This window comes from Mirounga leonina, unplaced genomic scaffold, assembly GCF_011800145.1.
Source record: "Mirounga leonina isolate KUSES-001 unplaced genomic scaffold, KU_Mleo_1.0 Mir_366, whole genome shotgun sequence".
Taxonomy (NCBI): domain Eukaryota; kingdom Metazoa; phylum Chordata; class Mammalia; order Carnivora; family Phocidae; genus Mirounga; species Mirounga leonina.
This window is the reverse complement of record NW_023270709.1, coordinates 22,539,967-22,567,211: the sequence shown is the minus strand read 5'-3', so window position 1 is coordinate 22,567,211 and position 27,245 is coordinate 22,539,967. Positions and strand designations below refer to the sequence as shown.

Below are 27,245 nucleotides of genomic sequence, written 5' to 3'. Positions count from 1 at the left end.
CCCTCGTGGCGGGAAGAGCATATGGCGACCGTGCCTCGGAGATCTGTCCCTTCCACTCCCGTTGCATTGGCCGACACAAGTCACGAGGCCAGGCCCAACTCCAGCGGGGTGGGAGATGTGCAGGAGCACTGTGGGCAGGAAGGAGAGGAGCTGGAAAGGGGACGGCTCCCCTGAGACAGCACTTGCTCCGAGGGCTCCCCGGCCCATCCTGTCCACCAGAGGGCTGTGCTGTCAGCAACCACCACACCCTCCCCCCTCTCTCCCTCCAGCAGGAGGTCATGGAAAAAAGCAAGCTGGGTCTTCAGACCATAGCCACCCGTCTAGCCAAGTGCTCATAGGATGGTGCTTTGATACTTCCTGAACCTCTCAGCAAAATGACGTTGCGGCCCAACTTGGGGTCAGAAAGAGGAGAGGTGGAGTGGGGTGGCCCCGTGCGGCTGAAACAATCCTTGAGAACCCCCACCACAGCGGGGGAGAGGCAGCGGGGCTGCTGGATGGCTGGGTGTGCGCTTGGTTCACGGGAAGGACAACGGAAGGGAACAGAGTGGAGGTAAGAACAGCTTAGAGCAGGAGGGGAGGAAAGAAACAGGGGAAGTGTAAGAGGGAAAGAGTGGGGAAGGGGTGAGCTGGGGACTACAAACACCCTGCTCATCTCCGGTCAGTTAGGGGCACAAAGCTTTTCTTACGTCCTACACAGTGTGACTCACTAGCATCCCAAATGAATGTTCCCCTGGGGGGGCTCTGCGAGGGCCCGGGCAGGTCCTCTGCATTGGAAATGGGATTTCTTCTTAGAAGCACATACCAGGTTCTGGACAAATGTACTAACACTAGTTTTGTTTTGCTTTTTCGTTTTGTTAGCTCACCAACTGATGACATAAATAAATTTTAATTCGGATTCCTTAAAAGACACATAAAAGGAGGAGCTGAACACGGGTGTGGGTTTAAAGATGAAATGTCCTATGGTGACCAGAGGGCATCTGATTTCCCTGGGCCTATACGATCCAAATAACATCTAAATTCTGATGTTCATAGGATCGCTTAGTACATTGAGTCCTTCTACTGTGAAATAAGCCATTGTACTTAGTAAAGGCCAATGATGTCAGGTAGAAATAAACATTTGATGTCATGGGTCAAAACTGTCAGAGAAGGGGCACAGCTGGTTTTAGACAAATCCAGTTTTTGAAAGTCTGTGGGTGCCGAAGAAGTGGTTGATTCCTCACACTTCTCAGAAATGTCACCGAGAGTCCTTTACTTGGCGACTCTGCCTTGTGCATTCCAAGAGAAGTCTTGTTCCAAACACAGGTTTCCATAATAAACTTTCCAGCAACACATCTGCTGTGAAAAATAAGATGTTTGTGGCATTTTACTCTAAACAAAGCATAAAGAGAAAGATACATTTTTAGATGTTTATTGAAGACTCAAAATTCTTCCCACATCAGGAAAAGATGACCGGATCCACTGTACAATTAAGTTCTGACTTGAAGACTGGAGGTTTAAAGAAAATGCAACCACTTGCATTTCCTGCTGCAAATTAACCGAAAGGAGCTTAATTCAAAAGATATGCTATGGCAACAGTCAGTAGGTGTTAGGTCAAATAACCGATGGCCCAACTCAATGGGAGACACGGTAAGCCTCCATTAAAAAGCATGGCTGATGCGGGGGCAGCGAGACCAGTACCGACTCCGGCTCTTGGAGGACTGATGTGGTTGCTTTTCTGCTCGTTGCAGATTTTAATGAGAAATTTAGTCTTCTTCACAAATGCTTCCTTTAGTTGTGCTTTAATTATAGACTTTGACCAAAAAAGCCAGAAGGAGAGCAAACAGAGCCAGGCCCACAGACGCCCTCAGGGTGCAGTCTTGATGGAGTCTTTGCAAGCGGAGTGCCATTCTGGAGCTCGTGGGGTCCCGCCGAACCGCACAGGTGTGGGGCACCATGCTCAGGTGATTCCCAAGCCTATTTCTGAAGTCCTATGAAGACGGAAACATAGAGGGGAAAAAAATGATTTTAAGATACAAAACAGCCCTACTGTGACTATCTGTCAGGTAATGAGTCCCTAGAAGAAGCTGTCTTTTTTTTCTTTATTGAGATGTAAGTGACAAATAACATTGTTATTAGTTCAGGTGTGCAGCATAACGAGTCCATGTTTTATGTACTCCAAAATGACCACCACAATAAGTCTACTTAACATCCACTGCCATGCATGCAGTTTTTGTTTTTGTTTTTTCTTGTGATGAGAATTTTTAGGATCTCCCCTCTTGGCAACTTTTCAAATATGCAACACAGTGTTGTTAATCCCAGTCACCGTGCTGTGCATGACACCCCCTGGGCTTACTCGTGCTGTAACTGGAAGTTTCCACTTTTGACCCCTTTCACCCATCTTGCCCACCCCCCGACCTCCACCTCTGGCAACCACCGATCTGTTCTCTGGATCTATGAGCTCAATTTTTTTTTTTTTTTTAGACTTCACATATAATTGAGCCCATATGGCATTTGTCCTTCTCGGACTTAATTCACTTAGCATAATTCTCTAAAGGTCCATCCACGTTGTTGCAAATGGTAGGATTTCCCTCTTTTTTATGGCTGAGTAATATTCACATATACATACACACACACACACACACACAGGATATATATCCCACATCTTCTTTGGATAAAGACACTGGACACTTAGGCTGTTTCCATATTTTGGTTACTGTAAATCATGCTACAATGAACACAGGGGTGAGTGTTTTTGTTTTCTTCAGATAAATACACAGAAGAGGAACTGCTGGATCATATGGTATTTCTGTTTTTAACTTACTGAGGCACCTCCATACTGTTTTCCACAGTGGCTGCACCAAGTTACATTCTCTCACAACAGTGCCCATTTCTCCACATCTCTGCCAACACTTGTTATTTCTTGTCTTTTTGAAAATAGCCATTCTGACAGGTGGGAGGTGATAGCTCACTGCGGTTTTGATTTGCACTTTCCTGATGATGAGTGATGTTGAGCATCTTTCATGTACCTGTTGGCCATCTGTATGTCTTCTTTGGAAAAATATCTACTCAGATCCTCTGCCCATTTTTTAATCAGATTGTTTTTTTGCTAGTGAGTTACAGTAGTTCCTTATATATTTTGGATATTACTTATCAGATATCAGATATAGGATTTGTAAATATTTTCTCCATTCAAGTAGACTGCCTTTTTGTTTTGTTGATGGTTTTCTTTGCTGTGTAGAAGCTTTTTAGTCTGATGTAAGAAGAAGCGATCACTTAGTTATTCCTTCAGCACAGACACATTCAAACACCCACCATGGGCCACGTGGCGCCAAGTTAGGTATGGATAAATCACATTTCCTTTCTTTGAAGTGTCAGGCCAAGTTCATGATTTTCCAGATTATGCACAAAACATATGAGAGGGGAGGAGAGAGAGTTAGTTTATGGAGAATTAAGGCAGAATTCACAAAGCATAATGTTTACGTAGAGTGGAATCATATCAAAAATGTACCTTTTAGGGATGCAACCACATCTACTCAGCAAAAAAAAAAAAAAAGAAAGAAAGAATGACATAGTTTTTATGGATGTCATTTCATTCCACAAACATATCCCTCCAGGTGGAGATTCCCGGCTGCCCCAAACTTGAAGAGGAAGCTGAAGGGTCTGGGTGGCCAGAAAGACAGCCCCCCTCCCCCAATTCAGCTCCCTCTGGTATGCTGTCTAGCTATGATCACTAGTGGGGAGGGAGAACCTGGCTGCTCTCTAGACGGTTCTAGCCTTTCAAAGTATAACTTTAATTCTGTTATAGAAGATCTCCATCTTATGTACAGGCTTTAGAGTTGGTGCCTCCCCTGCTGGGACCTGAAACACCACTTTGAGAGATGGAGATGGGGTGGGCAGGGGAACACAGATGGGAGGAACAATGTGGGGGGCCAAGGGGGTAACCCAGAGGCAGGAAAACATCAGGCATGTCTGTGGAAGAACAAGAAATCCACAGCAGCACAAAATATTTCAACACCATTTTATTTTGCTTTTTCTTCCCTTCCAAGCTCCCTAAGAATCTCTTGTTGACACCTGTGTCCTCTGTGTGGAAAGTGGGAGTTGCAGCTCACCATACATGGTAGACACACGGAAACCGTACTCTCCAGAAGGAAACCGTGGCAGGAATGTGCAGGGTAGGCTGACGGGAGGGAAGAGAATGGGAGTAGGTGATCCAGTGGCGAGTTGAGGCAGGAGGTGATGAGCACCTATGTTAGGATGATGGCAGAAGGCTGGGGAAGGAGGGACAACGGACTTTTGATGGAGAACCTACAGGATTTGAGTTCAGATGAGTGAGTAACAAGAGGTATGAAGAATAGGAATGGGGAAATGAAAATAACTTTTAGAATCCAGTTTCCACCAGCTAATGCTTCCATGTGATAGATGTGCAAGAATTCTTGCTTTGACTCTAGGAGACTAATGGCAAAGTTAAAAAAAAAGAAAAGAAAAGAAAAACTGCTAACCTCAAGGATAAATCTCCCAACCCAATGGCAGTCGAATCATGATTCACTTCTGCACTCACGGGTGTTTGGACCGACACCCTGCTGGTGTCCGTCCCTTGACAAGGGGGCATGCAGTGGAACAGATGAGCTTTCCTCCCTGCAGCGGGGGGGGGCATGACCAGAGCTCAGAGGTGCACCCAAAGCTGCCCCCGCCCCCGGAGACCATTCTCTTGTGAGACTGGCTTTCCATGTGATATTTTGGAGCTAAGAATATGTTGACAAACTTTTAGTTTGCCTAAAGCAGTCTCCATATCTCAAGGACAGCACTCATCTGGACCGGGCAGCCCGGAGAGAGAACGAAGTCCTTCACTACAGTGACATAAGTGATGTGAGTTCTTCAAGTGCAGTGAGGCTACTTCCCCTCCGGGTTCTTGGACCTGCGCGTCTGCAGGGGTAGAGTGGATACCCGCAAGTGTTCAGATGTGAATAAGTGAGTGAATGGGGGTGTGTGTTCCAGAGGAGGTGCAAACAATCAAAAACGTGCCTCTCCATATCCCTTGTGACCCACGCACCCTGTGATGGATTCAGAGTATGAATCTACACGAATCCTAAGTTGCTGCCTCTAGAGATTAAAGCATCACTTCTTAAATTTGGGTTTACGAGACCATAACTAAGAGGCTGATTGATGTCTCCTTGGCCCGAGTTTGACATTTTTGAGTCATGCAAGGCTTTGAGAAGCCAGTGAAGACTACAGATTGTTCCCCAGAAAAATGTGGAGGTGACTGTGCCCATAGGCACACAGCGCTACTCATGCTTCCATGTATGACTTTAGGAAGTTCACAGACACCCTCACCGAGGAGTAGATCCAGACAGCATGGGGGCTGGAGCTTTCTTTTTAGGAGAAATGCAAATACAAACTTAAGTACAGGGCCTTGGAAGGGGCCCCTCCAAGAGTGAGCCGGTGAAACACAATCTCTCCCAGCTTCAGGGAGAATCCACCTCTGTTCCACCCATCATCCCAAATGCTGGGCCCTGGTTCTACACCTGCCATTCCAAGCTGTCACTTGGTGATCACTGGTGCCAGGCCAGGGGTCAGGCTGACCTGGGCAGGACTAGGCCACGTCTTCAAGCATTAAGCATCTGGTTGAGTTTATAATACCTTCTGCTTCACAAAGCTGCAGTGCAGCTAATGTGTTTGTGCTCTTGGCCTGAAAAAACCCTTGACTTTTGATGACTATTCCACAAAATTTCTTCTCCTTCTTCTAACTCATTTGCCATAAAATTTTGCTCCAAATATGAAAGTTACTTATTGAATTACCATTGTGGATTACCCGTAGTTGTGTTCTTCCTTGGGTATTACTTTATTCCCTTCCACGCCCCTGCCCCCCACCTGCTCCCGGCAAACACCTAATGCGTCTGCCCGTAACGGACCCCCCCATTCCCAGTGTGCCAAGTCTGCATCACAGAATCTCATGGACAGCAGGAGCGTGCTCAGGCAGCCGCACCCACCTGGCCTGCTGCTTTCCCTAAGATCAAGGTAGGCACTTGACAAACAACACAGCACGAGAGGGAAAAGGTAGCCTGTCTCTACCGTACTGGGCTTCTTTTTTATCTTCACCTTTTACCGATCCAAGATCGTGATTAAAAGAGTTTGATGACATATTTTTAAATATAAGATTGAGAAAAAGACTTCTCAGCTGACAGTAATCAGTAGGAAGCTAGCTTTGTACATTTCAATTGTCACCACCACTGTGATACTGAAGTTAAAGTAACTTAAAAATATAGGAGGGGCGCCTGGGTGGCTCAGTTGGTTAAGCGTCTGCCTTCAGCTCAGGTCATGAGCCCTGGGGTCCTGGGATCGAGTTCCGCATTGGGCTCCCTGCTCAGCCGGGAGCCTGCTTCTCCCTCTGCCTGCTACTTTCCCTGTTTGTGCACTCTGTCTCTCTGTCAGATAAATAAATAAAATCTTTTAAAAAAATATAGGAAACAGAAGGACTTTCTCCTAAAGTCCAAGACACTCCAACATCTAAACATACAACTATGGCAGAGCTCTATATAGTTAGAAGCGAATAGGAAAGAATGAATAGGAAAGAATGTAGCACTTCTATGACCCAATTTAAACAAAAAGTGCTTTTAGGGGAGGTGATGATAAATCACCAATGCTAAGGTAAAAGTTTACATGTGCATGCCGACACACACACACACACACACACACACACGGAGAACAATGTATGTAACTGACTTAGAGAAAAACTTAGTATGGCCAATAGTTCTGGGAAGTAAACAGAAGGCTCAAACCTTCCCTAAACTTCTTAAACATTATTACCAAAGATTATTAATTCTTGAAATTCAAGATACACTTCCATCTCTCAAATGGTAACACACCCACTTTGAGAAATGTTATTGCTTGCTAAGACTAAGTAAACACCAACTCTCAAACTTACACTTTTTAAGAAATCCAACTCCACTGAGAAATGCCTTTTTCAAAACAGAAATTTGAAACGAGGCAGGATAGGACCTCTGTTCAATCAAAAAGATCCCTGCATTTATCCAGTTATAGTAAATTAAGGACAACACTGAGAAAGTGTTCACTTTGATTCACATGGGCTATCCCCCCGCTTTGTAAATCTGTTTCCTTAATTAATTTCTAAACATTCTTGCTAATTCTTAAAGCACCTTACTAATTTTTGAAAGTACAGCTTATCAAATCCTATTAAAGTAATAAATCTGGTAAAGTAGAACCAAGTACCTACACTGAAAACAAAACCAAACAAAAACCACTTTGATGTTCAGGAAGTCTACGGATCGGATTTCAATCAGGTGGAGATAAATGAAGACTTCAGAAAAAAGAACGCAGTCTGGCTAGATGGTAACAACAGTCCATCTTGAATTATGTCTTTCTTGAGCAGCTACCCATGCATGGCTGGGAAGAAGAAAGAGGAGCCTGACTACACCCAAACACATGCAGGGCACCGAGGTCACGTGGGACCAGTGCTGGGGGCATGAAGTGCCCTGGTTCTGCCCTCTAGTCCCACCTCCATCTTAGGATTTGGGGGCAGATGATTTATCTTCTCTGTTTCTACACAAAATCACCTAAGAAATGGAGATACTGCTAGTATTTTCATATCATAGGGCTGTTAGGAGGATCGAGTGAGATGTGCATATTAAGTTTTTTGAGCATGTAAAACTCAATATTAACACATTCCCTGGTGTTTTGAGGTTCTAATGGAACTGGCAAACTGTCTCAGATATTCTTTTTGTAAAATCATAAAGTCGCTATTTTATTTGCTTCTCAAATATGATTAACTGATTTAGGCTATTTTTGTCCCTTCCGCGTCATCAGGGGACACACGATATATAATGAATGAGCATGGGTTTCAAATTCTGGCAGGGCAGAAACTGAATCCAGGGTCAGACATCTGGCAGCTGTGTGACCTTGGGCAAGTGGTTCAAAGCCCCAGAGCCTAGTTACCTCTTCTATGAAGCAGAGATATCAATATGTACTGTAGACGATGTCGAGAGGGTTTGAAGTAATATGCTCAGTGCTCGGCTGGGGTGCCTGGAATGCAGAAGGTCTACACGAAGGGCTATTATATTACATCTCAGGAGTGTGACCTGGAACGTGGGGAAGCCCAGAGCTCCCCACAGCACTTAGCACCAGCACTGAGATGAAGATGTCCTGTCCTGGGTACTACCCTCGCAAGCGCTAACCCACGATGGAGAAGCTATGCCTCTCTCTGTGGAGTGAGCCTTCTGGAACGGCTCTTAACTAAAACCATCCCATATGTGAAGGGAAACTTGGACCCAAATTTATGAAGAGGGGTTCACTGGTCACATGTGCCAGAGGCTCATTTTTATATCTGATTTTTCCTTCGATATTTAGTTTTGTTATAACATTTTTTTTCAAGGAAACTAAAAAGGAAAGGAAACAGGAAAGGAAACAGCTCATTTTTATATCTGATTTTTCCTTCGATATTTAGTTTTGTTATAACATTTTTTTTCAAGGAAACTAAAAAGGAAAGGAAACAGGTCACTCTCGATTCCACAAAAGTTTTAGGTTCTGTGCCCAGCCTGAACCAGCCAGCTCCCCTCCTCCACTCTCTGTCTGCTCCCTGCTTCCTCTTGAGATTGTTTTCCCAGGGCTCAGTCAGACGGGACCTCCTGTAGGAAAAACTCTCTCAACCAGCGCACAGCCCCAGAGGAGTGAGGTGCTTCCCCTCCATGGGGCTGGGCATCCAGCTGGCCGGCCTTCATCATGGCCCTTGTCGGTGGTAGTAAATGACCTGTCTACTCCTGCAAGATCCTATGAGCACCCCTCGAGAGGAGCCTTGCCAGTGCATGCCCAGGGCCCAGCACCGAGGCGGGTGGGCAGTGCTGGCTGAAAGGATATTTGCCTTTCGACCTGCTCCTTAGTACTACAGATGCACATTTTATACAGTGCAGATAGTCTTTCCATATAAATTGCCATTTACCTATTCTTGGATTTCTTATTAGATTGTGGGGTAGAGGGAACAGAGGGTCGAACATCATCAATACAACATGGTATAAAAATATAATAGTACCAACAGGGAAAAACTTGCCAGCAGAGAAGTAGCATGGTACATTAGTTTTCTATTGCTACTTTAATAAATTACCGTAACCTCAGGTTTTAATACAAATTCATTCGCTTGCAATTCTGGAGGTCGAAAATTCTAAAATCAAGGTGTCGGCAAAGCTGCATTCTTTCTGCCAGTTCTAGAGGAGAATTGGTCTCCTTGCTCTTTTTCTAGCTTCTAGAGGCTGCCTGTATCCGTTGGCTTGTGGCCTTTTCTCTCCAGGTTCAAAGCCAGTAATACAGACTTCTCAATGAGGATCCTTGTGATTTACGCTGGGCCCCTGGGAATAAACCCAGGACAATTTCTCTATCTCAACCTTTAATTGAATCACATACCTGAAGTTCCCTTTGGCCTTGTAAGGCAAGCACATTCACAGGTTCCTGGGATCAGGACGTGGGTTATCCTGTGTGTATGTGTGTGTGTGTGTGTGTGAGAGAGAGAGAGAGAGAGAGAGAGAGAGAGCACATTATTGTGCTTACCTCTCCTGGCATATGTGACTTCCCCGTGTTCTCACTGTCGCACCAGAAGGTGTGCTCAGTTCAGGCAGAGCTGAACCAGCTATAGGAGAGAATGCACTCCAACAGAAGCCTGATGTTCTCCACGTCACAGGGAAAAGGGGTACAGGGCACCTCCCGGTGACTGTACCGCTGGCTGGCCATGAAGCCTCCTGGTGGAGGAAGACGGGGTTCCCAGGGCTCAGCCTCCGCTCACACAGACCTGCTGAGCCACCATGTCTGTCCTACTCATGGCTTTTTCAGCTGGAAGAGATAAGGACCTGAAGGAGGTGGTCAATGAATAGAACGTTATCTGCAGGGGTATTTGTACTTCTGTGTGTTCCTTTGCCTTCTATATTTATATTTTTGTACAGGTGCAAACATCTTATCCTTTTCTTGGTTGGGTTTGGCCTTCCAATGGAAAGTCATGCCGTTCACAGGCCTCTCGTGCAGTGCTTCTCCCCCCAAATATTTATAATTTGCATTATGGGATATGGCCATAGAACCAGAAGCCTAAGGATCCAGGAGGACATGTGGATGACAGCCTCTATATAAAAACACTAAGTAGATAAGAAGCATTTATGCACTGGTCACCATACGCCTGGCACGATTCTGAGTACTCTATATGCATTCTTTCATTCCCTCCAAATTCCCAGGGAAGCTGTTAACATGACTTAATTCCAACTTGCCCAATTGACGGGGAGCAGGTATCCATGGTGAAGCCGATGAGAGGCTTGGCTTCAGTCATACTAAGTTCAGCCTTGGTGATAACACATCAGAGGTACATTTCTAACGCCATACAGAGAAATGAGAAAAACCAAGGCACGGCATATCAAATGACTATCAGGATTGAGATTCCTTCTAAGCCGACTTTATCCACTTTACTTGCCACTGCATCTCACGGACGCAATGGTGGTGTTTTGCGTTTCTCTACAGAAAGGCCATTCCAGGAAAGCCAGGTCAGGTCCTGAGGGGGCACTGCACCCCACCTGGCTTGCAGTTCTGAACCATGCTGAGACTTTGTAAATGGGACCCAGAGATGGCACACGGCTGCGTTTTCTCTGAACACACACACACACACACACACTTGATCTGCTCACATTAGAACATGTTGCAAAATGTGTTTTAATGAGGAACAGTTGGGCTGGTTCTGCTCAAATAAAAGATATCCCTGGAAGAGAGTCGCCACCTGTCTTCCCATCTCGCCGTGCAGCGTCTAAATGAGTTCTTCTGTCTCCGACACCTGCAGGTGTTGCAAGCTGCCTTCCTCGGATTGACAGACACCCTGTCCCCGCGCTCTGGGGCCTTACCAGCTACAGGGACAGACAGGGATGGAGGGTGCCGTGCTACCTTTCTCCACTACTCTTTCAGACAATTCCTCAAACTGGGAACATCTTAATTTCATATAATTAGGAATGCCCGATTCTCTCTGAACCAAAGATCTTAGTAGTTTCTAGTTCTTGAGGACTCTGCGAAGAATGTTCTATGCGCCGTCCATCAGCTTTGTAGGTACACTGGCATGTAACGAACTCCACAAATTAAACCTGGAATCAGCTACACCTTTTCATTTATTTGGGGAGAATATTCACATGATAAAACCTCTGTCACAGAGTTACGTGATGAGGGCACAGTTCTGTCAGCACTTCTGTATCACTTTTGGGCACGGGCAATTCTAAATTCGGCATTATTTGCATGTAATTTCCCCCACATCCTCTCACCTCAAATGTGTAATTGCTATCAGGCCATTAAAATCGCAAAGAAAAATAATTTCAAGCCAGAACATACCCGCACACACAAAATCACTATGATCTTGTTTTATATCTTGTTTTGGTGACAGCAGAGTAATACAAGGCTTTGCTAATAAGGCCAAAAATAAATTATTAAACTATCTGCCGTATGATCAAATGCATTTCAGATTATATTCTGAGTAATTCTGCCTTGACATTTACCAAAGGAAGAGCTCTGATGTGCCTCTGCATGGTCTGGGTGACCCCCTCTTTCAGGACGTGGTCTGGGTGACCCCTCTTTCAGGAAGCCCAACCCTCTGACTTCAACTGAGCCAAATGAAAGAAAGAGATAATCATACCAAAAATCAAAGCTCGGCGTCGACACATCACCTAATTATTATTTTCTGTGAGGTCGTAATTCATCCGACTCAAGAGATACAAAAACAACTCTTAAGCTCTGAACTTCTTTTAATGGATTCAAAATATTATGTGTAAATTTTTCTCATGGCTCAAAGGCATTGTTAGAGCTTGAAGGGAAAGCTACTAGGGATGAAGAAAAAAATGTCTGATAGCTCATAACTCAAGTTAGAGTTCAGCATCACCTTCTTGTTTGTTTTTTTTAACCGAGCCTGCATATATGGCCTATGCAGAAAATCTATCAACACCAAATATGTGATCAGTGCAAGGAAATTATGTTAAAATATACATTATGCAGTGCAGTATGCTATCAGAAAAGACCTTCAAAATCTCCTGACTTTGTAGAGTTTGCTTTAAATACAAAATCATCTTCATATCTGAAAGTTATCTCTATCATGATTGCATTTTAATTCCCAAAATATACACTTAAGGAAGCACCTCTTAACGTAAGTATCTCTAATGGAAACTGTTGTCTCAGTCCCTGATAATCAGGAATGAACAACGGTGGCGGTCCAGTCTTCATAAGGCCTCCTCAACCCTCCAGTTGTGGGCTTCTACCTGAATTCTGTCGTCTTCCTGAAAGTTCCTAATCTTTCTTTAACTTAGCACCACGTGTCCATTCAAATGCCTGACACTGGCCTAGATCCTGGCTTGCTACATTCACCAAATAAGTGCGTGGAGTGCAGGGTAGAAGAAGGGGGTCTAGAATTAATAACACAGCATAAAAATCTTTGCCCACAGTGGGGTGTTGTCATTTGTTTATACATAACCTCTTTAGTTCTACAAAAACCAAGGGGTTGTGAGCTTTTCCGAAAGGTATGTTATCAGAGGTCTGGCATCTTAGCTGGAGATGCATTTATTTTTACTTCTTATTCATTGTGATTTAAATTTTACTAGCTGCCCTTAAAACCCAAGCTATTTATTTACTATGTCAAAATTTGGAAATTATTCTAGAATGTGTATGTAGGTCTCTCTTTCAGCCACGGATGTATACACAAGTATACACACATACACACACACACACACAGGACTGGAAATAAAGAAGGAACCAAAGGCTCCCTGAGAACTATGAAGTCAGTAATCACCATGTTCATGATGACGGCAGAAATCTGAACTCTTCTAACCCGAAACATTGGCTGGAAGTACACATCTGTACAAGCTAATGTGGCCCCACCACTGTGGCAAAGCTGAAGAAAATTAAGGTGAATTGGGTCCAGATGCTTTCCTGATGATGAAGTCTTTTCGATAATCTCTTAAGCTCCAACTGAAACCACCCTCATTCCATGGAGTGTATACAGGAAGCTGTGAACTAGGATGTCCACGAACGGAACAATCAGGTGTACGAAAGTTAATCTTTAAGCAAGCACTTCAACTCAAAATAATTACGCCCAAGGATTTCTTCCCACTAGGTAACCATGAGAGTGTGTTGGCAGATGTTTGTGTTTTAAATGAAAAAGAAGCCATGCGTGATGCTAACCACTGTTACAATGCAACCCTCCCATCCTGTTCTAAGCATCATTTTCAATGACACTGGGAATATGGTTCTAGCATCATTGAGCTCCACGAACTGTATAAAATGAATAAAGGAGATGGCAGGTGCTTTGTTCTGTCCAAAGAATCTCATAAAGGATGAGCTAACATGTAAAATGTCTCCTACAGATCACTGTGATAGTTATTCAGCTAGGAAAAATTCCGATAAACCAGTTAAGAAAGATTACATGGAATGCACTCACCATGATTACATTAAAATCGGCCATTTGAACCAAGTTCACATCTGAATTTTCCCCTCACTTCCAAAATTCCATTATGTGTTCTTCTAAAACTCCATCCCAAGGCATGCTCATTTCCCCTTTCTATTTCTATTTTGAATATGGATAGTTCTTAAAAAGTAAAAAATAAACAACCCTACCAAATGTCATTGAAAATAACAGAGAAGATTAATACAGGGAGATTTAATTGTTTATATCACCATAAAAGTGTGGCGGGCAACCTCCAAGATGGCTCCCAGTGATCTTCGCCTTCCGGTATTCACATCCCGCTGTAACAACTTCCCTCTTCCCCTGACTATGAGCTGATCGGCCTTGCTTCTAATTAATAACACTCAACATAAATGATGGGATGCCACTTCTGAAATTAGGTCACACACACAAAAAAAACCCATGGCTTCCCTGTTTCTCACTCTCTCTGCTTGTTGCTCTGAGGAAAGCCAGCTGCCTTGTTGTGAGGTGTCCTACGCTAAAGCCTACATGAGAAGAGACTGAAGGAGACCTCTGCCCAACGGCCACGAAGGACCAAGACCTCACTCTCACAACCCATGGGAAACGGAATCCCACCATCCCCACATAAGTGAACTTAGAGGCAGCTCTTCCCCCAGTTGACCTTTCAGGTAAGACTACACTCTTGCTCAACGCCCCGACTGCAGCCTCCCAACAGGCATGGGGCCAGAGGCATCCTAGCTGCGCTTGCCCAGATTTCTGACCCACAGATGCTCTGAGATAATGAATGTTTTTCTGTTTCAAGCTGCTAAATAGACAACTAATATAAAAAGATGCCAGGTAGAGGGCTGGAAACTGATTCATATATATATTGAGATGTGATTTTTATAACAGAGGCATTTTGCACTGCTAGGAAAGATGGGACTTTCAATAAAATTTTCTGGAACAATTCATTATACACATGTAAAACAATGAAATTTGACTCCTACCCACCATCCTTAAAAATTAATTCCAGGTAGACTGATTATTTACCTGGGAAAGGCAGAACTGGAAAAATTTTAGGTCATGTGGGCAGAAAACCTTTCTAACCCATAAGGCAGGGAAACCATTCTTAAATCACAAAAATACATGAAATTCTAAGGCGCCAATGAGAGGTTAAAAGACAAGCCACGAATGGAGAGGAGACACGTGCTTCACACACAGCAGACTGTAGGCTTTTATAATATAAAGAAATCCTAAAAATCAAAAAGGTATCAACTCAACAGAAGGAAATGGGCAACAGACTTACACAGACTCTTTATCAAAGAGGAAATCGAAATAAGTATATCAAAGAAATCCAAGAAATGTATACACATATGTCAACCTCATTTGTAATTAGAGAGATACAAGTTAAAAACACAATGAGACACCAGTTCACAGACACCGCGTTGTCAAAAGGTAAAACCATCCGGCAGTTGAGATTAGCTGGACTGCTCTAAGTTTTGTGATTGTATCATGAGGCATTTATAGTGGTAACAGTTAACTGGTATATAAGATGACCAGATATTTGGTCCTGCAATCCTTTTAATAAGGGATTATCTATCTATCTATCTATCTATCTATCTATCTATCTATCTATCTATCTGTCTTTCTCTATCTTTAACACAAATACATTCATTCATTCACTCACTCAATAGACATTTCCTAAGCACGTGCTCTGCCGTGCCAGGCCCTGTTCTAGACATTAAAGACAAAGAAAGGAATGAAGCAAAATATCCCAGCACTTATGGATGGAGTTTCCATTTTAGTAACTAGAGACGAAGAAACACATAAATATGTGGTGTATCTGACAGGGAGATTTTCCATGGAGGAAAATGGAGGAAGGATGGGGGGTTCTAGGTTGTGGTGGGGGTGGCTGTTTTACAGAGAGCTACTCAGGAAGGACTCGCTGATGAGGCAGAATTTCAGCAGATACTTGAATGAAGGAGATGACAGATGTGTCACATAGGCATCTAAGAGAAGCAGGTTCCAAGCAGAGGGACTGGCAGGTGGAAAGGCCCTCCTGAGGGAGAATGGCTGGTGTGTTCACATTCAAGGAGCAGCACGGAGACCAGTGTGGCTGGTCCGGCACATTCAAGGGCTAGAAAGGTCAATGATGACATCAGAGGGGCAATGGCAGGGCCAAGACACTAGGCCTTATAGGCTGGGACTTTTGTTTCCACTGTGAGCATGAGGAAACTGAACATTTAAAATGGTTTTTTTATTATGGTAAGATATATATAACATAAAATTCACTATTTTAATCATTCTCAAGCGCACAATTCACTGGCACTAATTATATTAGTCATGTTGTACAACCATCACCACTATTTCTAAAACTTTTTCACCACTCCAGAGACTCTGTAACCAATAAGAAATAACTCCCCATCTCTACCTCTAGCCCCAGATAGCCTCTACTTTCTGCTTCTATAAAATTTGCCTATTCTAGATCTTTCATATAAGTGGAATCATATGATATTTCTCCTTTTGTGCCTGACTTATTTCACTTAGCATAATGTTTTCAAGGTTCATTCATATGGCAGTTTGTGTCAAAAATTCATTTCTTCTTATGGATGAGTCAAATTCCATTGGATGTATATATCACATTTTGTGTATCCATTCATTTGCCAGTTGACACTTGGGTTCTTTCCCCTTTTTGATTGTTGTGAATATGCTGCTATGAATACTAGTGTACAAGTGTTGGCTTAAGTGTCTGCTTTCAGTTTTTGGGTACATATGCTGGGTCATATGGAATCCTTGATGGTTTTAAACATAAGGGAGACACGATCTGATTTATATAGAAGGTAGAAACAGGGAGACCAATTAGGCAGATTGTGTTTATTTTCAGATAATATAGTACAACACGGAAGAGGAAATTACCTCCTACAAGAATATCTAAAAGAAAAAAATCTGTAGCAAATAACACTATCCTCTACCATAGATGTTCTGTGACTGTTCAGAGGAACTGACCTCATCTGAGGGGATCAGAGAAAAGAAATAGCCACACAAAGTCAGTGAAAAAGGGGAACTTAAATCACGATCATGAATATTTATTTTAGGCAACTGGACTTTACAAATATTCTTGCTGGTGATATATGTACCTGAAAAAACCAATGACCAAGTCCTCTTCTCATGGTATATATGTGATTCGGGTAAAACATCACCCATGGCCCATGGACACAATATCATTAGCATCTTGATTAACTGGGCCCAGATAAATCTTCACTATCACCATGCCCCCAATTTCACACCACATATTCATCGATCACTTCCTACGTGCCAGGTAATGCTCTGAGTGCTTCCCATGCAGTACCTCATTCGTCAAAATCACCCTGTCAGATAGATTCTATTACTCCCAATTTATAAGAGAGGAAACATACCTAGAGAGGGTAAGTGATCAGCCAAGGATCATACAGTTAATAAGGAAGAGAGCCAAAAGTCCAAATCCACACAGTATGACTCCAAAGCTCATGTGCTGAAGAGATACTCTATCTTTCAGAATGGATGTCTGCGAGAGAGAAGCCCTGGGAGCCAGGAGCTTCTGGAAGGAAAATGCTAATCTTGATAAAGGACATCTGCAATGGTTCTTTGCTTTTGTGGTCCTTTAGCTTTCTCTCTCAAGTGGTGGCAAATCTGAAGGGCAATGCATCCCATTTTTATAGGTTGACTTCCTAACAGATAACTGTTGACTTGACATATGGCTTGAATATTTATGTTTCCCAGTAATTTTATAGAACTGCACTGGGGAGACAGAGGGCAGGAGAAAATTTGTTTCTCCAAAACCCTTTAAGTTTAAAACGCTGCAAACTACGTTAGAAAACAGAAATATCCATAGTTCTATTATTTGAGGCACATCTCAAAGTCAGTACTGTGAGTACGACGGGAGAAACAGGCTGTCAGATTCATCATTAGAAAGGAAAAGGGAAGAAAACGCAAATTTACGGTTAGAAGCATCCCAGGTCTAAAGTACTCATCCTTACAGGTTCCATGAAAAGAATTTAAATTTGCAAGATTATTATCAATTCAAAATGGGGCTTTTGCAATCTGCTTATCGAGACGTCAAATGACTTCCAAGAACAGGTTGTGTAGCTCGACTATGATTTTTCTTTCTTAGCCCGTGGAAGAATATACTAGTATCCCAAGTCGAAGTAATAGATTTATCCTTAACTTCTCTGCCTCTGGTTGAGAAACTATCCATTCTGCCCTGCATGTCACTGAGAGCCAAGTTCATTCAACAAATATGTCCCGAGCGCCAACTACAAGCCAGGTGCTGTGCTGGGCCTGGGGGCTGGTGAGCAGGACAGACAGGGTGGCCCAGTGCTCCTGAGTTTTTCTTCCCACAGGTGGTTGTCATGGTTATGTTCATGTTCAAAGACTTTCCAACGGGCCACAGCAGACGCTTCTATCATTTACCCACATCTTCTCCTTACTTATTCATAAGTATGTATTTCCCAAACTCTTGAAGTAGGTGGGGCCACGTGAATATTCTGGTCAATGGCTGCGAACAGAAACGTCATCTGCCGCTTCAGGGCTGAGGGAGGGAAGAGCCTGGCTCTCCAGCAATTCTCTGCTTGCCGTCAGCCTGGGTCCCTGAGGGACTGTGTGGAACAGACCACCCTGATTCCAAACTGCCCACCACAAGGTACTAGATATGCTGCAGTGTGTGCAGGAAATAGAACTTTGTTAGGTGAAGCCCGGGCTTTCAGAGTTCATGCGATCATGCAGCAAAGCCTAACTTCTGTCTCGTGCAATTTGCCTTCAGGACCCAGCGGTCTCCCCCTTCACAGCCGACACTTCCCACTGCCTCCCACCGGCCCGCGTCTGTGTATGGATGCCCACATGAGGCCAGCTCTGTTCCTGTGCTTTCTGTCCCTTGACTTGTGCTCCTTCCACACTGAGAACAATGTCCTTCTTCACTTGCCTGACTCGGCCCTTTCCACCCTCCAAGCCCAGTTCTAACCCCAGCACATCCATGACACCCTCTGCAGTGGAAACTGTTCCAACAACCTTGTCACACCTCTGGGTCTCCACACGCAGAATTCTTACCACTACAGATTCCAAGGACCATCTCCCATCCTCCTTTGTCCCTGGGCGCAAGCTTGAGACCCAGGTTCCACACTCCGAGGCCATGCCAAGAGGCCCTGATTGTGGAGTGAGCTTCGTGAGGAGGCGGACGGGGCTTGGGAGCTCTGCGTTGAGGTGCAGGGTCGGGGCAGAGGGAACACTTCCTATCAGCAGCTTCTATGTGGTTCTGGGTGTTGTTTCTGTTGCTCTAGCAGAGTCTACTCGCCAGCCCTTCCAACAGTTCTGCAAACTGTATCCCTCCCTTCCTGTTTAAATTAGATGAACGCTTTTCTGTTGTCTACAAAGAACCCTGACCCACACATCCCCTGATGCTTCCAACCTTCAGAGGTTCCTAGCTTCCAATTTCTTATTGAGCACTTGCTATGTTACATGTTTTGTTTCAAACGCACATATCTTCTCTTCCCAACTACACTTTCTTCTCCCTGAGGGCAAGGACCACATCCTAGACTTCTGCATCCCAAGCAGTGCTTAGCAAAGTGCTGGGTCCGCTTTAGAAATTGATGGAATGGCCGCGTAATTCATCTTCCGAACCAGGACGTGGTGGGGAGTGAATAGAGGGGCACCATGATTAATGGCATCAGGACAACAGGTGTAAAGCAAGACTGTCCCAGGCAAACGAGGCACACAGCCATGCTAGCAAGGATCACTGCCGATGGAGGAAAATGGGAAAGACATCCGAAGCAAGAGTAATGTAGTCAAAGCGAGAGCATGAAAGTGTAGTTCAGGACACATGAGTTCAGATCATCACAGGAGAAAATCCTCCCCTGGAGTCTCTCTCCTCCCATCAGTGGGATAGGAGATTGGGCCTACCTAACCTTTCATGTTTGGGTGTTGCTGAGATACCACTTTGGTTTTCCTAAGAAAGCTTTTTCTGTTTGGTGCTCTTATGATGAAGAATACCTTTTGCTCTTAATGAATTCATTTTAGACTTGGTAAAAATCGCCCATAAAACTTTCACCCCGAGAGCCATTATGCTGCACGGGGCAGCTAATGTACCTACGTAAGACCCCCTCCCTCACCCAATCCCGGCCTACCAGGGTCCCGATGAAGAGCAGTATTACCAGAACAACACCCAGACTGAAACCTCCTAAAGGCCAGATCACATCTGTTATTTCAATATCTGGGCCAGCGCCTAGGTAACATTATGGTCGGTAAATGTTGAAACCCCCAGACGCCAGGCACCCCGCGCGTGACGCATGTGTGAACAATCCAGTCGCAGGGGGCCTAGTCTTTTTCCTTCCTTGCTCTGGGAGTCTGCCCCTGCCTCTGACCTCCAGCTCGCTGTGCTTTCTACTCCCTCCTGCAGTGTGGACAACGGGTCCAGAGGGAGGGGCAGCGCCTGCCCCAGTCCCCGCTCTGATGCCTCTTTGTGAGCGAGCACAGCAGTGCTCTTGTCTTCTAGATCCCGTGCTCTAGCTGCCCTGGCCGAGGCTACAAGAATACAGCGAGGTGAGATAGGTAAAAAGCCTCAACACCACGCGCATAGGAGAGGCTCACTGACTGGGAGCTATTATTACTATGAAGGCACAATTAGTTTCTTGAGGCATGCAGTTCCCCTCACCATGCCCCAGCGCCAAGCCTCAGGAGGAGGAAATTATCATCTGGCAGCACAAGTAGTGATGAAAGAGGAATGAAAGCTAATTGTTGGGGCGCCTGGTGACTCAGTCGTTCAGCGTCTGCCTTGGGCTCAGGTCATGGTCCCGGGTCCTAGGATCGAGCCCTGCGTCGGGCTCCCTGCTCGGCGGGGAGCCTGCTTCTCCCTCTCCCACTCCCCCTGCTTGTGTTCCCTCTCTCGCTGTGTCTCTCTCTGTCAAATAAATAAATAAAATCTTTAAAAAAAAAAGAAAGCTAATTGTTGAGCGGTGGGTCGCTCAGATGATACTTTGGATGGTAACCAAGCAGGTACCAAAAGGTACTGCAAACATACTAAGTGCATCCTGAACTGACATAATCACATGAGTTCAGCTGTAATGCCCAATAAAATATATAGCTCAGCAGTACAGAATAAAATCTATGTATCTAGATGGTGACATCCAACTACGTCCCAACGGGTGGGCAAAGGACACTAATTGGGTGCAGTATGAAAGAAATGGACTAAATATCAAATGTACTATGTTTTCCACGGTGTGTTTCCACTAAATATCAAATGTACTATGTTTTAACATACAGGCAATGAAGAAGTCAATCTTATATAAAGTTTAAAAAGAAACGAGAAAAACCGCGTGGGGTTGGAGCCGGTATCTTAGAGGTAGAAGGAAAATAGGAAGGAACACACCCTCATTTGCTTCTAACACGGTTAGCTGATCTGTTTGAAATTAGATCCACTTTCAACTGTTTTAACTTAATTATTAAGCCATTTCTTAACCTCATGAATGCAGTTTTCATGTGCTTTCAAATCTGGCCCTGAACTAATAGACCCTTTCACTTCAGTGGTTTTGGAAATGAATGTTAGATGAAGAGGAAAGCACTTTAACGGTGCTTTTGTAAGGGTCAGAGCTCCGAAAATATAGTATGGTTTGTACATAAAACTCAGTACACCTGAATATCCTGCTGGCCCTTTGTCTGGTAATGAAGGCAAACCATGCCACCCTTTAAAATTCTGCTTCCTTTCCCTGTGCAGTCAGCTGTGTTGGTGCTCAGCTATCTAGCTGCTCAAGTGAATCCATTATTGGGATCAAAGTCTCAGCAGATGAGAAAGAGGCGGCAGCCAGCCACCCTGGGGGCAGCCTTCCCATCACTTCTGAGAAACAGAATGGTAGGTCCAGCTCTCCATTCTAGAATATTCTCCTTTAGAAAGACGCAGAAAGAGAGAGAAATGTCTGTCAGAAAGAACAGGCAATGCTATTAAATTGCTATGGAGTCTCTTTCTGCTAATGTGTTGTTCTCATTATGTGGAGGAGCTTTTCCAAGTTTGTCTGTTTTCATCTGCCATTTTGTAGGAAGTCAACAGCTGAGGATTACAAACTTTTTTTTTCTTTAAGATTTATTTGAGAGAGCGTGCACAGGATGGAGGGACAGAGGGAAAGGCAGAGAGAGTCTCAAGCCGACTCCATGCTGAGCACAGAGCCCGATGCAGGGCTCCATCTCGCGACCCTGAGATCATGACCTGAGCCCAAACCAAGAGTCAGACGCTCAGCTGACTGAGCCACTCAGACACCCCGATGACAACTTTTGAAATGATAAAAGGTTGGGCAATTTTTACCTTCTCTGCTTCATTGCTTGGAATGTATCACAAATTAATAATGATAATATGAAGAGTGGCCAACCTTCATTGACTGTTAAGCCATTTCCATGTAATCCCGTGAAGTAGGTACTATTGTTATCCACGTTTACAGAGGAGAGAGTGGAGGTGGAGAGAGGAAGAGTAGTTTACCCAAGGTCATACTCCTTGTAAGTGGTGAAACAAAGATTCAGACCCACGTAATCAGAATCCAGCATCAGGTTTCTCAACTGACTGTACAGTACTGCAGAGTGAAAGCCAATGGAAGTAAAGTATCTTTAAAAAAAAATTGAAGTAAAAAAAAAATCAAGACCCAGGAAACCACTGATTTTTAAAATGATACTTACTAAATCCCTTTATCAAATATTAATATACCTGTGATACACCAGGCATTTTGTCCACATTATCTAATTTAGTGCTCTGTGGATCAAATGTGTCCATTTTACAAATGAAGAAACTGTGAGTCAAGAAGTTGTACAGGAGCAGAGTAGCATGTAATTCCAATTTGAACCCAAACACGGGAGACTCCAAATCTCAAGCTCTTTTCACAAAGCCCCCCTCCCTCTTCTTTCTTTAAAGCAATCCTTTCCTACTAGGAATAAACTCAGAAAGAGAAAATCATCAGAATAAAGCTCACTACTTAAGTTTGGAATCAGAGAGAATTTTCTTCTGATTCAGGCACAAAATGGCTCTGACTTCTTATTGATCTTAGAAATGGTAGGATTCAAGTGATTTGTTAGAACACGGGCCACAAAAGAAAAAAGAACATCAGGAGTAAAACGAGTTTGCCTTGATCAAGCAGGGCAGTGTTCATATTCTCTTGTCTTCCCAACACAGGCTGATAACTCGAATACCACTTTCCACAGAACACAGAGAAGATGGTTAATACCGTCCATTTTCTCATCATTTTCTCTCTCTCTGCATCCAGCGTTAAGACCGCACTGGTATATAGAAGAAAGTTGTCAGTAAGACTCTTGCAACTCCAAAGGGAAAGGTGGTATGAGCCTGGACTGAAAAACCCAAGCCTGACCTCATACCCATCAGGACAGGCCACTACCAAAAAAACCCAGAAAACATCATGTGTTGGTGAGATGTGGTGAAATGGGAAGCCTGCATTGTTGGTGGGAATGTAAAATGGTGCAGCTGCTGAAGAAAACAGTCTGGTGATTCCTAAAAATATTAAAAATAGAACTCCCATAGGCCATGGTAGGTCCACTTCTGGGTATATACTTAAAAGAAGAGAAATCGAGGTCGCAAACAAGTGTTCGTACAACCATATTCATCCCAGCATTATCCACAGTAGCCAAAACGTGGACGCAACCCCACTATTCACTGACAGATAACTGGATCAACAAAATGTGGCGGACACATAGAATGGAATACTGTTCAGCCTTCAAAAGGAAGCAAACTCTGACATATGGTACAATGTGGAAGAACCTTGAGGACGCTCTGCTGGGTGAAATAAGCCAGTCAGAAAAAGACAAATATTGTATGAGTCCTCCTATATAAGGTACCCAGCGTAGTCAAATTCACTGAGACAGAAAATAGAATGGTGCTTGCTAAGGGCAGGGGGAGGGGTGGATGGAGAGCTACTTAATGGGAATGGAGTTTCAGTTTTACAAGATGAAAGAAGTCATGGAGATTTGTTGCTCATCAGGGTGAATGTACAGTACATAATGCTTCTGAACTAGACACTTAAAAATGGTTAAGATGGTAAGATTTATGTACATGTATGTTCTACCACAATTCAAAAACAAGAACATAGGCTTGAAAGTTGGTAAGAGCTGCATATCAATCCTGGCTTGACTCGCCCATCTCTTAATTTTGTGACTTCGGTTCTTTATTGAGTTGCTGATGCTCAGACCCCTTATCTATGAAAGAGGAATAATAACAGTACCTTCCTCACAGGGTTAGGAGTGAATGTGTGTAAGATATTTGGCATAGTACTTGGCCTATTATGAGCATGCCATGAGTGCTGGCTTTGAGTCACAGCAATAGGCATGGGATATTCAGCCAATGGCAGAGTGGGTATTAAGAGAGGAAAAATCCCTTGCTGCCTCTTGAGAGGTCACATGAGGTAGCATTTGTGACCTTGGGGAATTTCACAGGGCCCAGGGCTTTTGGCTCACAACCTTGAAAGCTCAGAAACTGTCCTCCACTTACAGAAAAGACCACAAGGACAGAACAAAGGAGACCAGTATATAAAACCAGAATACCAATTTATTAACAGCATACTTATAAGGGCTGAATAAATCTATTTTCTTCTTGTCGGCAGATATGCATAGGAAGGCAAATTATAATCACAAGGTTGACTCATAAGCACAGACTCAACAAAGGGAAGTAAATGAATCAAATGTATAATGGCACCAGGCTAAGGTAACTAGCTGCATTCATTTCCAAATAGGGACGGTCTTCAGAGTTTTTTTTTTTTTTTTTTTGACAGAGAGCATGAGAGGGAGGAGGGTCAGAGGGAGAAGCAGACTCCCTGCTGAGCAGGGAGCCCGATGCGGGACTCGATCCCGGGACTCCAGGATCATGACCTGAGCCGAAGGCAGTCGCTTAACCAACTGAGCCACCCAGGCGCCCTGTCTTCAGAGTTTTTGAGCTCCCATGGCCAAAGCATCCTCTCTTCTGGATGCAGGTGCTCACGGCCACCGTTGGCTTCTAAACCGTGTTGTGCTTGTGTGGTTGACCACTCCTAACCTCTGACTGGCCTACTGTTTCTCTGGCTACCTAAATACTCTGAGGTAATCCCGCCTATCTTTTCTTTGACCAAAAAGATGTTGGGTTTCGTACACTGTAATATTATTCAACTTAGATACTAGAACAATACAGACTCTCATGTATTTTGTTTAAAAGCCTAACAAAAATCATTAAAAGCATTCATTGAATTTTTATATACTGCTATGCAGTAACTGTCAAGATACACTGTCAAATGAAAAATAGCAAAAGTGTCTACAATTTATCTAGGAAGGAAGTGACAAAAACATGTACATGTATTTGTTTGTATCGTTAAAGCAAACCATTGGAAGAATAAGCCCAAAACTAAAACAAATTCCTTAAATAGGTAAGAGGAGAAACAGGGTGGAGAAGACAGAAGGTGAACTTCTCAGAACATACTTCCGTGGATTTGATTTTGTTAAATATTTTACATAATTTTGAAACAAAATTAAATTTTTAAAATTCCAAAAAAACTGAAAACAAAGTGGAACAGATGCTCCTAGCAGAGTATTCATCGGCTGGTAGAGCCGTGCAGAGAGGAGTGATTTTGGCAACCACTATCTGCATGGACGTCCCTCAAGGGCAATACCCAGCAACAGAAACCTGTAAAACCACCACCACCACCACCACCACCACAACTAAACTCTGTGCTCAGTAATCGCATTGTTGGTGATGGCGCTGGTATGGTCATTATTGGACAGTCACGTGCGTATTACAGGATAAAGCACATGAGCACTTACGCCGGGTGATCGGGGGCTGGGGTTTTCAGTGTGGAAGAAAGAAGTTACACATATTCAAGGTGGGTGATGGGAATGTGAGATGATTATGCTATTCTCTCTGCTTTTGTATTATGCTTGAAATTTGCTATCGGACAAATTTTCCACAACTGGGTTAAAACAAAACAAATCCTCGATCCCAGTCTTTGATGATGGCTCTTGGGTAATTTTTCGCATTATCAAATGGTCAGGAATTTGGTGTAGGTGATAGTAGGCCCTGTTTCCCTGCAGGTTTTCTTCCAGTGACATGACTGGACGGCATAGCAATTTTCTAAGGAAACTTCAACTGTATAAAATGATCATCACATTGAACAGGATATGTTACTACAAATTTAGGCTCTATGAGGGAGCATGGCAAAAATATCACTGCTCTTCAACATCTTAAATTTTTTTTTTTCTGACGGTTCCTCTGCCTCCGGCCCCTCCCACTAAATACCCCCTCCCCACATGCATGCAACTTTTGCATGTCCCCACAATCATTTTTACAACCCACTTCTGAAGATTTATTAATACATAGATGAGACGGTCTCCACCATTCAAGGGGATGCTGTCCCACACTATCTTCTGAAGTTGGAAGTGTGGAAATTTGGCATTATTACATAACAATATTAAAACTGCTTTTATAGATAGCAAACACTCTTTCCCACTTGTGAATCATTTTCTTAGAAGAGTGGTTTTCAAACTTGAGCATGCATCAGTATTACCCAGACAGCTTATTAAGAAAACAGGGCCTTGCTCTCAGAGTTTCCGATTCAGGTCTGGTTTGAAGCTGGAGAATTTGCCTTTTTAACAAGTTCTAAGATTTGCTGATGCTGCAAGTCTGGAGACCACACTTGAGAATTATTATCCGAGAACATCTATTAAAATGTATGTATCCCTTGCTTCCTCCTTAGAACAAAGACCCCCGATACTTTCCATATAAAAGTTCACGATCTCCCCTTTCTTTGATTTATATTTATGTAAATACAAATATAAATATATATATATAAAGTTCCCTTTGAACTCCATGATGCCTTCCACTGTTTAATTATTACATAAACTTTTTCTGAAATTGATTATCCTTAAAATGATACTTACTCAAAAATGTTCCCTATTAGGTTATAGGTAGCAGTTTTCTTCCATCTTCCCTAAAAACATCCAGACTAATTTTGGTTCTTTCCTGTCGCCCTCTCCTTCTAATTCTCTATTCCTCTAACCAAACTGAAAGGAAAGACAGGAATAATCATCAAAAGATGTTACTATATGCTGTTTCCACTAACATATAATTTCTTAGAGGACAGTAACCTTTTGACTTTATTATTGCTTTCCTTTTCCATCATGTTGTGGGCATTTATTTATTATTATCTGAAAATAACAAGGCCTGATGTCTATTAATATTTATAGAATTTAAAGCCCTGCCACAGGGTAGGCAGCCAATCCATTTTTGTCAAATAGAATATTTCAATCACAGAATTGCAGAGACAACTGAGGTCCAGAGAACCTAAGTGATATACAAAAGGTCACAAAATCTGTTACAGCAAATGCCAGAATGCTATAATCTGGATCTCATGATGCCCACCCAGTCTGTGCTTCTTCCCCCAGTCTGTTCTACCTCTCACCAGTTTTATCAGAAGATGCAAATAGGACTTAAAGTGAGACAAAATAACTCTAAAGTAGCATGGGGCTCAATACCTAGAGAAGAATCATAAAATTCTCAACGAGGGTAAATGCATTTACTATGGACAATAATTTTGTAGACAATATTTTGCTTTAGATGCTCTGACCTTTTCAGATTTCTTTACAAAGTGTACAGGATAGATTTTCCTCACCATTCTAGAAAAACTAAGGAAAAGCCTACAAAATGCGGAAACACATTCCTATGGGATGGGTCCTCTGGCCCTGAACAGATTATCGTAACACAGAAATCCACCCCCCTTCCTTACCCCCCTACAGCATGTACTGCATGGTGAGGGCTAAAACAACGAACACAACAATTATTAGTACCAGGTCCTCTTCAGAGTTTGCTCTTTCTAGAGACAAC

General features: G+C 43.4%; 1 protein-coding gene across 2 annotated transcripts in view; it reads right to left on the bottom strand.

The window, feature by feature from the left end:
• Nucleotides 1-1,392: 1,392 nt before the first annotated feature.
• Nucleotides 1,393-27,245, bottom strand: part of CDKAL1 (CDK5 regulatory subunit associated protein 1 like 1) — a 661,526-nt gene continuing 635,673 nt past the window's right edge. For both annotated transcript variants that reach the window (XM_034985765.1, XM_034985766.1), the window contains one exon: nucleotides 1,393-1,967. In XM_034985765.1, the coding sequence (XP_034841656.1) occupies nucleotides 1,779-1,967 (189 nt within the window). In that variant the 3' untranslated portion in view covers nucleotides 1,393-1,778. The remainder of the gene's footprint in view (nucleotides 1,968-27,245) is intronic.